The sequence below is a fragment of the Hoplias malabaricus genome, chromosome Y (assembly GCF_029633855.1).
Source record: "Hoplias malabaricus isolate fHopMal1 chromosome Y, fHopMal1.hap1, whole genome shotgun sequence".
In the NCBI taxonomy this organism is placed as follows: domain Eukaryota; kingdom Metazoa; phylum Chordata; class Actinopteri; order Characiformes; family Erythrinidae; genus Hoplias; species Hoplias malabaricus.
Window position 1 is genome coordinate 7,759,134 of NC_089820.1, and position 18,657 is coordinate 7,777,790.

Sequence of the window (18,657 nt, forward strand, 5' to 3'; positions counted from 1 at the left end):
ACACTATACACCACCAACACACACTACCTCACACACTGGACCCACACTATACACCCCCAACACACACTACCTCACACACTGGACCCACACTATACACCACCAACACACACTACCTCACACACTGAACCCACACTATACACCACCAACACAACTACCTCACACACTGAACCCACACTATACACCACCAACACAACTACCTCACACAATGGACCCACACTATACACCAACAACACAACTAACTCACACACTGGACCCACACTATACACCAACAACACAACTACCTCACACACTGGACCCACACTATACACCACCAACACAACTACCTCACACACTGGACCCACACTATACACCAACAACACAACTACCTCACATACTGGACCCTCACTATACACCACCAACACAACTACCTCACACACTGGACCCACACTATACACCAACAACACAACTAACTCACACACTGGACCCACACTATACACCAACAACACAACTACCTCACACACTGGACCCACACTATACACCACCAACACAACTACCTCACACACTGGACCCACACTATACACCAACAACACAACTACCTCACATACTGGACCCTCACTATACACCACCAACACAACTACCTCACACACTGGACCCACACTATACACCAACAACACAACTACCTCACACACTGGACCCACACTATACACCAACAACACAACTACCTCACACACTGGACCCACACTATACACCACCAACACACACTACCTCACACACTGGACCCACACTATACACCACCAACACAACTACCTCACACACTGGACCCACACTATACACCACCAACACACACTACCTCACACACTGGACCCACACTATACACCACCAACACAACTACCTCACACACTGGACCCACACTATACACCAACAACACAACTACCTCACACACTGGACCCACACTATACACCACCAACACACACTACCTCACACACTGAACCCACACTATACACCAACATCACACACTGGACCCACACTATACACCACCAACATACACTACCTCACACACTGGACCCACACTATACACCACCAACACAACTACCTTACACACTGGACCCACACTATACACCAACAACACAACTAACTCACACACTGGACCCACACTATACACCAACAACACAACTACCTCACACACTGGACCCACACTATACACCACCAACACAACTACCTCACACACTGGACCCACACTATACACCAACAACACAACTACCTCACATACTGGACCCTCACTATACACCACCAACACAACTACCTCACACACTGGACCCACACTATACACCAACAACACAACTACCTCACACACTGGACCCACACTATACACCAACAACACAACTACCTCACACACTGGACCCACACTATACACCACCAACACACACTACCTCACACACTGGACCCACACTATACACCACCAACACACACTGGACCCACACTATACACCACCAACAAAACTACCTCACACACTGGACCCACACTATACACCACCAACACACACTACCTCACACACTGGACCCACACTATACACCACCAACACAACTACCTCACACACTGGACCCACACTATACACCAACAACACAACTACCTCACACACTGGACCCACACTATACACCACCAACACACACTACCTCACACACTGAACCCACACTATACACCAACATCACACACTGGACCCACACTATACACCACCAACATACACTACCTCACACACTGGACCCACACTATACACCACCAACACACACTACCTCACACACTGGACCCACACTATACACCACCAACACACACTACCTCACACACTGGACCCACACTATACACCACCAACATACACTACCTCACACACTGGACCTACACAATACACCACCAACACACACTACCTCACACACTGGACCCACACTATACACCACCAACACACACTACCTCACACACTGGACCCACACTATACACCACCAACACACTGGACCCACACTATACACCAGCAACACAAACTACCTCACACTAGACCCACACTATACACCAGCAACACAACTACCTCACACACTGGACCCACACTATACACCACCAACACAACTACCTCACACACTGGACCCACACTATACACCAGCAATACAACTACCTCACACACTGGACCCACACTATACACCAGCAACACAACTACCTCACACACTGGACCCACACTATACACCACCAACACAACTACCTTACACACTGGACCCACACTATACACCACCAACACAACTACCTCACACTGGACTCACACTATACACCACCAACACACACTACCTCACACACTGGACCCACATTATACACCAACAACACAACTACCTCACACACTAGACCCACACTATACACCAGCAACACAACTACCTCACACACTGGACCCACACTATACACCACCAACACAACTACCTCACACACTGGACCCACACTATACACCAGCAACACAACTACCTCACACACTGGACCCACACTATACACCAGCAACACAACTACCTCACACACTGGACCCACACTATACACCACCAACACAACTACCTTACACACTGGACCCACACTATACACCACCAACACAACTACCTCACACTGGACCCACACTATACACCACCAACACACACTACCTCACACACTGGACCCACACTATACACCAACAACACAACTACCTCACACACTGGACCCACACTATACACCACCAACACAACTACCTCACACACTGGACCCACACAATACACCACCAACACACACTACCTCACACACTGGTCCCACACTATACACCACCAACACAACTACCTCACATACTGGACCCACACTATACACCACCAACACACACTACCTCACACACTGGACCCACACTATACACCAACAACACAACTACCTCACACACTGGACCCACACTATACACCACCAACACACACTACCTCACACACTGGACCCACACTATACACCACCAACACAACTACCTCACATACTGGACCCACACTATACACCACCAACACACATTACCTCACATACTGGACCCACACTATACACCACCAACACAACTACCTCACACACTGGACCCACACTATACACCAACAACACAACTACCTCACACACTGGACCCACACTATACACCACCAACACAACTACCTCACACACTGAACCCACACTATACACCACCAACACAACTACCTCACACACTGGACCCACACTATACACCACCAACACAACTACCTCACACACTGGACCCACACTATACACCAACAACACAACTACCTCACACACTGGACCCACACTATACACCACCAACATGGAGAAAGGTGAGAAAGAAAGGAAGAGAGGCAGAGAGGAGGGGAAATGGAGACAAACAAAGAGAGAGGAGAAAGGGATAGAGTCAGAGAAAAAAGGAGAGAGAAAGAGAGCAAAACAGTGAAGGAGAGAGGGAGAGAGAGAGAAGGAGGGAGGACACTGAGTTTTTAATCGTCTTTAATCAAACACCGTTCACATAAAAGAAGCATTTACAACCGACACAAAATAACAACAAACACAAGCAACTCCCACATTCAGCACAAACACTTCCTCAGAGCCACGAAGCAGAGTCAACAATGAGAACCAGAGCAGACCCTCTCTCATCAGAACACACCCCACCCCCCAGTCCTTAATGAAGACCAGGACTGGACCTGACAGAACACACTGGACTGAGACGAGACACTGTCCCTGACGTCCACAGACAGGACAGGCGAGGGGACTGTCTGAGGGACAGCTGAGGGATCAGTGTCTGCTGTGTGTCTGTTTATAGATAACTCCCCTGCACCGTCCTCCACTGACCCTCTCTCACACACACACGTCGTCTCCAGGGGTCTGTCTCAGAGGGACCACCAGCTTCCTTTAGAGAAAGAGCCAGTCTCTACCTCCTCTGTCCTTTTAGTGTCTCACACGTCTCTCAGGCTGAGACACTTTAACTCTTTACTACCTGCAGGATTCACAGTCTACAGCCTCCCACAATCAGAGAGAGAGAGAGAGAGAGAGAGAGAGAGAGAGAACAAAAGGACAATGCAATAAATATTCCTATGGAAAAGAGAATGATAGAGTGACATAAGAGAAAAGAGGAGAAAGACAAAGGGAGAGAGAGAAGAGGAAGAGAACAAAGAAAACACACCTGGAGTAATTTTTGCCACAAAATCATTAGCAGGGGAAGCACAGTGTAAAATCCTGTACTAGATGTGATGTCTTCTGAGTGCTTGGGCAGAGGGCCCTTGTACAGGAGCCTCCATGAAGGCCCTCAGGTCCTCAGACACTGAGAAATGGGCTCTCCATTTGGAGCTAGATCTTTCTTCTAACACCCCCCAAAAACAATCAGATTTCACACAGCTCTGATATAAGACCCTCATCCCAGCCGCAGACAACAGAACGCTCTGCAGACCCTTGACAGAAAAAAAATTCCCCCTCCCCCTGTCTCTGTCCACAAGAACATTGGGGTAATGTGTAATTCCGGGAAAGACAAACAACTCAACTCAACCAGATCAGGCCCTGGCTACAAAAGTCATAAGAGTCTGAGAGAAGGAGGCTCTTAATGTGTTAACCGGACAACACTCTTAATCTCTGAGGCTGGTCACCATCGCACTGCTGTTAATCAACCAGGTCCCTCATCTTCCTCACTCCAGCCAGAGTAAAAGAAGCAGCAGTTGCACTAAAACAATTCATCTGCTGAAGAAATAGAGAACTGAGAATAGAGGTACATCCAGCCTAAAATGAGCCTCATTTCCTCTGGTGATTTTGAACAAGCTTTACACCTGCAGCACAGACCCATAAAACCCTGCACAATCACGTACTCCAGAAAAAAGTCTATTCTGGATTTGCTGCACCACGACCGTCGTGGTCCAGAACCTTCACAGTGCCACAGCATCGAAGCTGAAAGACTGTTAATAACCAGCACTCTTCCCTGGTGCAATAACCGGATAAGGACACACATCCAGTGCTGGAGTTAATCAAGGATCTGGTCTTTCAGTCTATCCCCAGGAGCATTGCTGGGGAAGCCAAGAGCAGAGTGAGGATGGTGAGGGACCTGGTTGATTAACAGCAGTGCAATGATGATCAGCCTCAAAGATCAGAGAGCAGTCGGGTTAAGATCTGAACAGAGCAGAGGTGGAGCCTGATCCATCCACAGTAACAGTGGAGAGCCTTTACTCCAGTTTATTCGTTGAAGTGGCCACTAGGGATTTATCAGGGACTCACTCACACAAGCAATGTCCTCAACCGATTTCACAGAAACTGTAACGTTATCTGCACATGCATTCAGCTTCACCTCTCTGCTCCTGGGTCCCTGGGGTCAGGATCCACACAGCTGTTTCCTCAGAGCCACCAGCATGGGCTCAACTGTCAGTGTATACAGAGACCCTGAGAGTCCACAGCTCTACCATGTGCCTTGATTCACAGGAAAAGGCTTCATATACCATCCGTTTGTCTTCAGTAAACTAAACACGTCAGAACACAGCAATTTGATACACAAGACAAACTCGGACTGAACCTGAAATCCTCAAGAGTCTTCAGAAGATATGAGTGACCAACTCTGTCAAACTCCTTGTCCTGATCCAGAAACAATCCCAGTGTCCAACTCTCTTACCTCAGCATGCATGAGCAGGTCTCGGATTAGAAACAGAGCGGTTGGGAACACAAAGACTGATCAGTGTCAGTAGCTGATGCTCGGCGTTTCTGCAGGTGTTTAGTTATAGCTTTCAACAGAATCTTAAGTTCCACTCTCACTATGGTCACTACTGCCTTTCTGCAGCTGAGCAGCAGTCGTCCACTGTCTGTAAAGTCTAGAAATACAGAGTACAAGCCTGGCCCAATGAGAGAACTCTGCAGTCAGGCCATCCAGAACTTGGTTCCTCTCAAGGTCTTCAGCAGCTCCAGCATCACGAGCATCACCCAATCCATCCACTCCACACTCAAGCAGCTCCATCTCATGCTTTGATATAAATTAGTTATTAGTGGTATAATCCTGGCTTTTAATCTGGATTTCCTGATATCCCACCACAGACTAAGAGACTTAAACTGGGTTTTTCTCTCTCTCTACAAGCTTCACAGCACAGAGGAGAGCGCACAAGGAGGTGGCCTTGCACTAATCTATTAAAACACCTGTAAGATTTCTGCCGTTAGATGAACAAGAAACAAATGTGGAAATAAAGTGAGGGTTAGACAGTGTGAACGAGTGGAGAGAACTCTGACAGAACATGCCTCTGTTGCTCTTTCACATGTACAGTCTGTCTAAGCCAGGGTCTGCAATCCTGTTCTGCTCCATGTACATTGTGTGACTCCAGGAAAAGCTCTCCACATTAATCACTTCATGAGATTCAACCAAAGCCCTGAGAGAGAGTCCGTTGAGTGGGGATGTGGCACCAGTAGTCCTCAGGAGAGACAGTAATCTTCTCCTGAGGACAAGCTTTTATTGATTCACAAAGTTCTTCACAGAACAAGGTAGTATCTATGAAGAAAAAAGAGGAAAAAAGAGAAGTGAGAGTTTAGATGCAGATAGTGTGAGAGATCAGGGAGAGCAAAGGAGAGAATATAGATAAAACAGAAAAAGAGAAAGGGAGAGAGGGGAGAGAGCAGAAGAGAAATGAGCAAAAGAGAGAGTGTTTTAAATAAATAAATGGTAATAAATGGTAATTAAACAAACACAACACTGAACCACACAGACCAGGTAAAGTGGCTGTACTGACCACAGATTCCATAGCTTCTGTAATGAAGACAAACTGGCCATGCTGCTCAGAGACACAGAGGGTGATTCTATCAGCACAATATGTATCTACCTGTTACAAACTGAGAAATCTGAATAGAATGCATCCATGTATAAACCTCAATCAGAATAGAGTGGTCTGATTGAGGCCATTCTGAAAACAGTTTCTATCCGATTGAATGAGGTGGGTAATCCGTTAAATCATCCTTTAAATTTAAGAATAATAGCTTTGTGAACACCTGTATACAATTACATTCCCAATCAGAAGATTTAAGTATGTTCTACACATGTGCATGTGTGTCATAGTGGAAATTCATAAACTTCATCATGGTGGGAGCGAACAACTTGTCTGCAGAAAAGACAAAGTTTATGCTGCAAAAAAAGGCTTCAAAATTGTTAGTAGAATGGACGACTGTAATGAACGCAATAATGAGCTATTCGAAAAGGTATTTCAAACAAATAAAGGAAAATGGATTCACATGAACCAAAAAGCAACTTGAAAACAGGTAGAAGTTTCTCAAGTCAGCGTATTACAAAGTTAAAAGCCAGAATGCTAAAAGCAGCTCTGATCCATCCACTTTTCCATTTTACAAAATTATGAATGAATTCATGGGAGATTGACCTCTTGCTAACGCGGATGAAAATGCATTGATGTTTGGTTTGCTGACGACTTGTTAACTGAGGAGGGTAGCTTGAAAATATTAACGAGGGCAAATGCATCTTTGGGTAGCTTATTTCATTCAGTAACTGACAATATAGAATCATCTTATACTTGTCTAGTTTGTTTTAACATATATTCAACTTTATCATTATGGTTGCATTATGGATATTTGGATTTTTTTTAAGATTCGAGTTTTGAGGAATTGGGTGTAGTGAAGTATGATGAATGTGCATTAATTTCTAATAAGAAATTTGACTTTTTGAGGTGTAATCTGCAGAAAGGTAATTTTTAGTGACTTCCCTTCAAACCCAACATCATTCTTTTCACCCCCTTCCCAGGATCAGGAATACAGATAATGTTTTGGTGCCTAAAAGTCTGTACCAGGAATCATAAAACTGACACTACAGGCCACTCCAGGCCCTGTTTATGAACCAAGGTCTCTAAAAGGGTCAAGAAAAGGGTTTGGCCTGAGACACAGAGACAAAGACTCACATAATGATCAACTTTAATTCTCAATTTCCACTCACCTTTTAAAGAAATAAAACATTACTTGATTCCTTTATTTCCTCAAATGTTGCAAAATCAGACCCTAAAACAGTGCACAAACAGTATTGCTTTAAAAAAAAATTCTGTAAAATGTATTTATGTATTTCTGTAAATTTTATTTTCCTGAAACCTGGTTTAAAACAACAGTGGAAAATTTTCTATCTCTATTCTCTATAGGCTCTTAGGTTTAGGCTCGCTCTCAAGCCAAGGCAGAACAAACTCAGAACCTAGAAAGAAAATGTAGAGAGAGAAGGAAAGAGGAGGGGTGGAATGAAGGAGAAATTTAGATTCACTCAAGGGTGAATCTGCTTCCAGTCAGGAAGCTCAGCTAAGAGAGCCCAGAAATCCCAACAGAAGTTTTATTTTATTTCTATTAGTAATATTAGAAAGTTATAGTATAAATCCAGCAAAGCCCAGGGCATGAAAGAGACCTCAGGCCTCTGAACCTCAAAGCGATAGGACAAAAGCTTCAGGATCAGCGACGAAGGAGAATCCCCACGTGTACCCTCAGAACGCCATCAGGCCCTATGAAGTGTACACCATGTCCAAGGCTGTGTCTTTGACCAAAAGCCCAAATGGAAGAAGAGGTGCAATGCCACAAGGACCGTGTCTGTGAGAAGCTCCAGATAAGCCAGCACGTCTGTGAAGTCCTGCAAACCATCTTCACGCCACTCCAGGGATATGTAAGGACATTGGTTAAATTCTTTCATAGCTCAGGAGATTGGTGTTGAATGCTTTGCAGGGAAAAACTACAGTCTTCTTAGAATTTAGGGTAGTTATTATAGAGAAATTCCCTCATATATTAATCTTCCTTCTACCTCATGTAGCACTATACTCCATTTCAATATATGAATGCATAATCAATATTTATTATTTGATATTACTTTAATAAACCAGTTGTGTCCAGTCCTTGGTTATTTGTTTGTTTGTGCACCTTTCTCGTACGGAATTATTACTTTAGGGTCAGATTCAATTTCGGATCCAAAAACATACAATGAATCAATGAGCATAATAATTAATTAATAATAATTAATTCTAGCTAATTTTGCTATATAATATGTCTTCCAACATGATAACCTACTTGTCCAAGCTAAAACTGGACAGGTAAAGACACTACATATTATTTAATGGCTCCCAGCCTTGGAGCTTTATAAAATGAATTAAATATTTAATTATTAATTAAATAATAATTAATGATCACTGACTCCGCTACACGGGAGACCAGAACACTTCTGATGTTGCTGTCCTGGAGTCTGTAAGTGGAATCATCTCATGCATCCAGTCTGATGAATGCAGTGATATGTCCATTTCAAGACCACAAAAAAGTACAGAAAAGCTTTATGTATATATAATATTTTTTAGGCTTCTATCTGACATAAAAAAAATTAACTTTCTCATTTATTATTGGCCATGATTGATATTTACTTCCAAAGAAAATCTGCAATCTAAAAATAAACATTTCATGGAGCTTTATTTTCTACTTATACCCTGCTTATACAAAAAAAGCTCACTATTACTATTACACTATTAATATATTTATATTGAAATGTATGTATACCAAAATGTCTTCCCAGCAATGCCCTGTTTCTTTATCAAGTATATATTACTTTGGGTTGATAAAATACAGGTGCTTGCTTTTAGAAATTTTAAATCTTGGAGTTTGGCACATTCTGAAAAACAGTGGAAAATATTTCCTTAAGACCACAGAATACACACTGGTCAGACACATGAGGGTTAATAACAGATATAAAAAGTTCATAGCCACAGCTCCATGTAATATTCTACACTTGAGATGACCAGATCTTTTTGTCAATGGTGGTTTGTACAGTACTTTCCAGAATAGTCACTTATCCAAACATACTCCAAGCTTTTCTCTCCATACCATATAATCTCTCCCATTTAAATCTGCCTTAATTAATACCTTTACACAGTTTCTGTACAGGACCGCCTTGAAACAATGTGGAGATCCAGCTCCTGCAGTCCAGTAATGGGCCAGATAATGGGACAGTTGTCCTCCATGCTGGGCAATGCATTTCCAGCCAAGCAGGCTTCCAATATGGACCATCCATCTTGCTCTATCCTTTTCCCCCACAAGTCAGGTGATATGCAACAGCCTGAGTATCCCTCAGACCTTACCCTGCTACTGGTACCATGTGCCGGAGCTTGACCTTGTTGGAGGCACACAATGCTTGAGTGAGGCCAGGTGTCCCTTCATTTCCCATATCCAGGCATGCTCTTTTAATGAGAGGCTATTTCAACAGCCAGAACAGAGAGTCACATGCCTTAAACAGAGCACAGTTGTAGTAGTTTAAAATCCATTTGGAAAAGTGTAGTGTCCAGCCCCAGCCTATCTACTATCTGTAGAATAATGCTTGCCACCTTCCTCCACACCAAGGCCACCGAACCTGTTAAAAACTTCTGGAGAATCTGAAGACAAAATGTTGACAATCTGCTTGTCAGATGTACCAAGGCTTGACCTCATTCATCTTTGGGCAGAAAAAGGATACCTTAAAGAACCCAATGGGAACTGTCCCAAAATATGTCCACAATGATGGCTTGTAGACAAAGCAGTAAGCCAATCAGAGGATCCACACACAATAGCCGATGCCATTGTTAATGATGAGCACTCTCTCTGTAAGACAACTGTGAGTGAATCCATTTCCACCTTGCCATTCTGCCATCTATTTTTCCAGCCAGTCCCTCCCAGTTTTTCTGTTTTGCGGCTTCACCCCTTAGGTACACACCCAAATATTTAAAACCACCCTTGTACCAACTGGCAATCTGAGTAAACCACTCTCCCATTTCCCCAATGCAAGAGTTTTGTTCTTCCCCAATTAACTCTGGCAGAAGACAAGATCCCAAAGTCTCGTACAGCAGACACTATGTTATCAACATCAAACCATTTACCATGATGACCACATCATCAGCATATGCTAAAGTGTGATGCTCAACATCATGCTACACCTTCAATTTTGGAGCAAAGTCTATGCAGCAGTGGTTCAATAGCAAGGGAATACAACATTCCATACTGCGACCAGCCTTAAAAGAAGCATTCAATCCGCCAGTGACTTTCAGTACACTTTCAATATCCTGATACAGTACTTTAGCAATAAAACTTCAGCTTCAAGATACTGATGCTTGACTTGAAGGCTTTCTCTTGATCGAATAAATTGTCACTAAAATTAATTGCAAATTTGGAAACCTCTAGATCATCTCTAATCAAGCAAACATTGTCTGTAATGGACCTGCCAGGCACACAGTAGGTCTGGTCTAAGTGAATTACCTGCTGAATTGCTTTTCTCAGCCTAATAGCCAGGATCTTAGAGAATACCTTGAGATCCACGCACAGGAGATTCTAATATCATACAGATAATGTGTCTGCAGCAGCTGATGTACTGCTCTCTATGATGCATCATGGGACTCTGTGTGATACCTATCATCCAGTGTACAATTAAAATGAACCAGATAAACAAATAGTCATCAGATCTGCAGTCCTGCAGTGTAACACTTACATCTGTAAGAAAACAACCCCTGTCTGAACCATTTGTGGGAGCATAAATATGAACAAATTTAAAGTTAAAAAGTTCCATCTGTACCTGCACAGTCATAAACCTAAGACAGATCTAACTGACTAAAACATTGACTTAATTATTAAATATGGAATTACATAAATTAATAGTATAATGATGTTTTAAGTAAAATACTATAATTAATAATGATGGAATTGTGAAGCTGGTTCTCTCTGAGTTCGCCTGTGTGCTCTGTGAGGCCTGAGAAAGCTTATTAGTGACACTGAAGAAGCCAATTGGTTACCTGGTAAAAATAGAATATCATCTGCCTCAGACGACTGTTAGAATGTTGCCTACTTAAACAGTTGTCTATGTAGTCAGTGCCTACTTTGACAGCTCACTAGGGTTTGGGACAAACACTTCCTGTTTTTATCACAATTTGAATTATTCTGACTTTGGGAGAAGAGTGAAATAGATGGGAGATGCTCTGCCGTTGCATCATGGGATTACCTTTGCGGTTGAGGTTTACTATAATAAATACACATAGAGATAAAGTTCACACAGAGCTGGTGCTGAGTTTTAAAGCTGAGCGTGTGTGTTCAAACTCACCTCCACTCTGATTGAAGCGCTTCATTAGAATTTCCACATTGGCTTTGTAGGTCTCCTGAGTGCCCAGGTGCTTCTGTGGGTTTTTCTCCCAGTAACCTGGATCAGTACGATCAACCTTCTTTATCCACTCTGTCTTTGGGATCCTTTGCCTTATGTTACTGTCATAGTACACAAACTGTTCTCCATCTACCAGACCTACCAGAGTGAATTCTGGGAAATTTATTCCTGGGGTGACTCCAGTGTAGAAGTACTGCATGGAGTGTTTAGCTGAAAAAGAAAACAGCATATTAAATCACTTTTATCATTAACAACACAGTATAAAACTCATACAGCTCTGAAACTCATCAGCTAAATCCTCAGATAAAAGATGATGGCAATTTGCATATGGTAATATTAATACACACACCAAGGTACTGAATTCAAAGAGTATTATACTATAATAAATAATAGCAACAACTATTTTTTAATAATAATTTTACTATTGTTATAAAATAATGGCCTAGTGTCCTGATCAATAAATGAAAAAACACACACAATGTGCAAAAAGTGCTGCCAAAGACACACGTTTGCTTCTTTTATGATGAACTTATTCCTTTTTCTAAACTCCTGAACTCAGATCACACAACTGATTGAGGCATTCGGCTTTATTCAAACAGTAAAAACATGTATTATGAATGTATAACTTATGATTGGACACGGAAATGGCAAACTTCACATGTGGGGTCACACTTAACAAGCGGATACCAGCGATTCTGCTTACCGCCCTCAGCTTGTAGAGAAAGCACATCAAATTTCCTGATGTTTTTTGCCACGGTATCCTTTCAATATCGGTATTGAGATATTTAGGCAGGTATCATATTGAAAGTCATAATTTAGGTATCATGACAGCACTATTGGCCACTGTGCTTGCACACAGAGGAATTTGTTCTCCACATTTTAACCCAATTCGTGCAATGAACCACACATTGGGCCGCCCTAGCCACGGCGCCAGGGGAGCAGTTGGAGGTTAGGTGCCTTGCTCAAGGGCACTTCAGTCATGAGGATGTTGCCAGGGCTACAGATTCCTTTGTTATTTGAGAACAAAGGAAGAACATTCTCACAGCAATATTTGGAAAATGTATTATGGATGTTATTGAAACCTGAGACTACAATGTTTTTAAACTGTAACTTGATATGTTAACAAAGGTAGAATGTTTGGCCTTCTAGAGATCATCATTCTAAAGATGTTGTTGAGGTAACTAGAGGTGACTAGAATGTTCTTTAATAAAACGGTCTCAACAAAGTTATGTGTTAACAGAAGAAGAATATTCTGTAGTTAACATCTGAGTTATAGAATATAAGTATAATGAATACATTCGGAATACAAAAATAAAGCATATTCAGTCTGAGTAACATACTGTAAAGGAAATATTCAGAATACAGGTATGTTTAAATTTTTAGGAACATACTTTATATAAAATACTTACATTTTTACATTACACATTTCCATCACTCTTTCTCTGACATTTAATCATCATATATTATTTTTGCCAGCAGAAATAACAAACACACACACAGATGCTGGGCTTCCATCAAAAATGTTATGTGCAATACAGAAATAACGGCAGAAAAAAAAAAAGCGAACAGAGTCACTAAAATAAAAAGCTCTGCTGGTGCTGGTATGAAAATAGAGTGGTCCTAAAGCATGGAGAATTGGAGGAGAGAGACTGGGGGGAAGTCTGTTAAAAGGCAGTGGTCATGCAGTCCAGGCTTTGCTGCGCACTGTGCCGCATGTGCAGTAGGTGAAACCTCATCTGGGCTAAAGGCTGCTATTAAAGCAACCTGGGCTTCCATAACACCTCAGCAGTGCCACAGGCTGATCGCCTCCATGCCATGCCACATTGATGCAGTAATTCATGCAAAAGGATCCCCAACCAAGTATTGAGTGCATATAGTGTACATACTTTTCCGTAGGCAAACATTTCTGAATTAAAAATAATTTTATTAATTGGTCTTATATAATATTCAAATTTTCTGGCATGATTGGTCACACACATTAATTATTAGTATATGACCTTTATTCATATGCTTTTTTGTCCTATTCTAGCCTTAAACTCTTCATTATTGTCTTTATCAATACAATTTACTGGAATATTATAATTAACCATTCATATTTTGTGTGCATTTTGTGCTTACAGGTGTATGATGAGGTTGACAGCATCCATATTTGAACAGAGAACATATGCCACTTCTTCAGCAAGGGATTTACAGTTGTACTTCCTAAAAGGCACTTTAACAAATTATGAGATGAGTGTGGATATCAACCGAGGTCCTCACAGGTTGCAAATTAGACCTAAGTAATTACATAATTATTGCATTATTCATAGGTATGGAACTGTTATTAAAGCATATTTCTTCATGATGTACAGGCATTAACTTCAGGGATAAACTTGTTTGCGTAACACCCCACTTTGACCTCTTCATTACTCATGAAGAAGGAAACAGTTGCCACAAAAACTGTAATTTCCACACTCAACAGAATGTCAATATTATGTCTTTCATTGTGCCATGCCAAGTCCATTTCTGTTTCTCTATAAGGTGAACCTTCAATACCTTATCCAGTATTTCAATTGAAAAAACAGCAATTAGAACCAAAAATTGTGATCTAAAACTAAATATTTTGCATAAAAATTTGTGTATATTTAAGCAAGGATTGACCCATGCTTACTTAGAAAACACTGTGCAGAGAGCACAAATTGGTGATACCATGTGGTAAAATAGAGAATTGCAAGTAAATGCACAAACCATCCTCAAGCGCATCAGTTAAAAATGCATAAATGTAAAAAAAACGAAGGTTAAAGGATTAAGGAAGATTAACACTCACTTGTTTAAAATAGCTTTAATTATTATTTTTTTATATTCTGCAAATTCAAAGGAATACAATGTAAGAATTGGCTTTTTGTAAATCTCCTGACCACCCCCTACTTGTTGCTCAGTCTAATTTACATTTACAATAGTGAAATCAAGTCCCACACACATCTCTCTCTCACTTAAACATGACCGGCTCTCTGGGCTTCTTCACACACACACACTATCTCTCTCTCTCTCTCTGTCTCTCTCTGTGCCTCTCAGTCACCAAGTGATGTTTACTAATCCTGACTCACTGCTCAGTAATTCTCAAAAAATTTATTACAACACTTACAGTAACAGCGCAACTGTCACGGCTGGACAGGGAAGACGAGGAGGCGGTCGTCAACGCAAGGAATGATTTATTAACAAAAGCAAAACCAACTGTGAAAACAATCACGAGCAGGACATACAGAATACAGACAGGACTAAACTGAACAGAACTAAACAAGACAGACAGGAAACAGCCGCGAACAGGAGTACACATGGGTAAACTTAAGAGATACGAACAGAAACCAACATCTACACACACAAGACCAAACAAAGGAGCACTGCAAACAAAGGGGTATAAATGCACAGGACAAATGAGGAATACCTGGAAACACTAACGAGACAGAGGTGGGACTAAGGCAGGGCTAGGGCAGAGACAAGAATCAAACAAACAGAGCCATGTGCTAAATGAGCACATGGTGGGGAAATAGACACAGGACAGGACAGGGCAGGGCAAGGGCATGACAGCAACACATGAAAAAAGAGCAACAAATACTTACTATTCCACCTTGTGTCCTCATGTCTGTTTCAGCTCACTCAATTGTGTAAATTCATTCCAGTATTAACTTCTGTACAGCCACTCATTCTCTCTCTCTCTTTCTACTACTTCCTCTCTCTGCCATATAATGTCCATACTGGGAATACCGAGCTACATTCTTCTTGTAGCTAGGAGATTTGTGTCGTAAAGCTTTACACATTTCTCGCGAGAGTCCTCCGCCCTGTGATTCAGAAGTTGCTTAGTCCAGTAAATCAGCAGAGGACCCGGCATAGCAACCACAGAGGCTCTGTTCTCCCTATTACAGCTCTGTGGAACATCAAATACTACATAGTGTTCCTTTAAATTTTCATTGCTTGCTATAACTCATTTTACTTTATTTGTAGTATTGCTTTACTCTAGCTTGTTTTATTTCACTGTGTTGTATTCATATTTTTTCAGTTAAATTATTTTAGTCTATTTTGTTTTATCTCACTGTAATACTTCTATTGGTAAATGGCTTTTAATGTATATGTCGCTTGTTTGAAGTGTATTATTATTATTATTATTAAAAGAAATTAAACTCCATAATAAATAGACAGTATATCATTATGGGCTTGTAATAGTCACAGATAATTATGAGCCTAAACAGCTGTAACTTGCACAGAATCACAGGTCTATAAACAGGCAAGAGGCTGATGCACATGTCATAATGGCTTTTTTGGTACTACTAAGACCTAGTTAACTGACAAATAACATGTTTTCAGAGATCATGAAGATATATTTTTTTGCAAACTATGATGACTGTTTAATGTGCCGATTTAACACTGTTTAACAATGCCATGGCTGGGCGTTACTGAGGCAGAACATGAGGCTGATTCACCTATGCATGTTTTGAATAAGATTGTGATTAATAAAGAGAAAACTGCATTCAGGGGGCAGCATGGTAGCGCAGCAGGTAGCGTCGCAGTCACACAGCTTCAGGGACTTCAGGTACAAGGGAAGTTGTGGGTTCGTGTCCTGCTCTGGGTGACTGTCTGTGAGGAGTTTGATGTGTTCTCCCCATGTCCGCATGGGTTTCCTCGGGTGCTTCGGTTTTCTCCCATGGACCCAAAACACGTTGGTAGGTGGATTGGCGACTCCGTAGGTGTCCGTAGGTGTGAGTGTGTGTCGCCTTGTGAAGGACTGGCACCCCCTCGATGGTGTGTCCCCGCCTTGCACCTAGTGATTCCGGGTAGGCTCTGGACCCACCGCGATCCTGAACTAGATTAGCGGTAGAGAGAAATATGAGGCACCCTTCATTAAAAATTTTGACAGGTCATTTGGACCAATCAGAGCGTCATCAAGCCCTGCCCTGTTTAGGTAAGGAAGTCCCGTCCCTTGACCAATCAGAAGCGTTCATTTGACTGGAAGTCCCGCTTCTCTACCAATGACAAGTAACCGGAAGTTCCTCCCCTGGATGTTATCACATCCGGTTCCCACCCATTCCGATCACTCAACACCCACCCCCACCCCCCCAAAATAAAGAAAAAAAAGAAAAAAAAGAAACACCACTGACAACACACAGATCTACCACACACACACACACACACACACACACAGATAACACCCCACCACCTCCTCTTGCTACACACACACACACACACACATGTACTGAATAGATACCAACCCAGCCATATACCTCCATCCTTGTCCGTTATATGTAATATATAGATACCATCCCTCCTAAACAACCCCAATCTCAACCATTACACAGCTAACAACAGCAGCCCTCCTGTATAGGGTTTCCGACTGGCGAATTTGTTCAGAGCAGAAATTAGCACCCCCAACCACCACCCTTTGCCACACACACACACACACACACACACACACACACACACACATACACAAGCATATATGTGTTGAATAGATACCATACCTGTCAAAAGAGAAGACTTGTATAATTTTGTTTTAAATCCTTTATTTTAATTTATTATATATTTTTCATTGATATGAAGTAAAAATATACAGAGTTTACGACCTGTGAATGTGTTCAGGGGAGGTTAGATCTCAAGACTCTGGTTAAACAGATATCACAAGTTGCTCTAACACTATTATCGAATGATTTACCCAAATATATTTTAAATGATATTGACCAATCGGATTTGTATTCAGACATTTCCCAGGAGTGTGACACTGTGAGCAAATGTATAAGAGTATAAGAGTTAGTGTTTTAAGATAAGACGTTGATTATTTATATTTATTATTTATTTTTTATTTATTATTTATTTTATTTCAATTTAGGATTGAGAAATAAACCAATAGACCATTTCTAAATCCACCCAAGATTAAATCTTTCCGGTAAGTAAAATTAAATATGAGTTCTATATTTTTATACATATTTCACCATTCTAATTACATTTTTTGTTCCTCTTTAGATTCCAGGAACCATTCTGGCAGTAACAAGTCAATACTCTCCGCAATTATCATATGAATACAATACATGTAAAACTCTGAATCCTTTTCTATTAGATGCTTTGAATCTGTAACATCTCCTAACAATACCCTAGATATTACAACTGAAACTTTGCATGTTTTCAGTCAACTAAACCAAAGTCTATCAAGGTTACAAAACTGCTAGAAAGAACCCTTTTCTATTAGATGCTGTAAACCATCTTAATGACCGCTTGTCAGTACCTCATGAACACAAAACAAATATAGAGTTTATACCTTCTAAAGAGGTTATCTCTCATTCATTCATTCATTATCTGTAACCGCTTATCCAGTTCAGGATCATGGTCGGGACAGAGCCTACCTGGAATAAACCACAGTCTTTTGAGATTAAATGATAAAGTGTTAAATTTAAGTCAAGTCTCACAAAATTCATCAACCAGTCCTGCTCGTGGTGATGAACCGAGTAACAAACTATCATCTAATGCTGAAAGAGAGGATGAACTGAACAACTTTTCTCCCCCATCACCTAGTG

At 41.4% G+C, this 18,657-nt stretch overlaps 1 protein-coding gene across 1 annotated transcript in view; it reads right to left on the reverse strand.

Annotated features, from left to right (window-relative positions):
* LOC136677742 (RLA class I histocompatibility antigen, alpha chain 11/11-like) overlaps nucleotides 1-18,657 on the reverse strand; it is a 62,428-nt gene that overhangs the window by 16,619 nt on the left and 27,152 nt on the right. Inside the window, exon 2 of the mRNA XM_066655343.1 lies at nucleotides 12,062-12,328. Within this exon, the coding sequence (XP_066511440.1) occupies nucleotides 12,062-12,328 (267 nt within the window). The remainder of the gene's footprint in view (nucleotides 1-12,061; nucleotides 12,329-18,657) is intronic.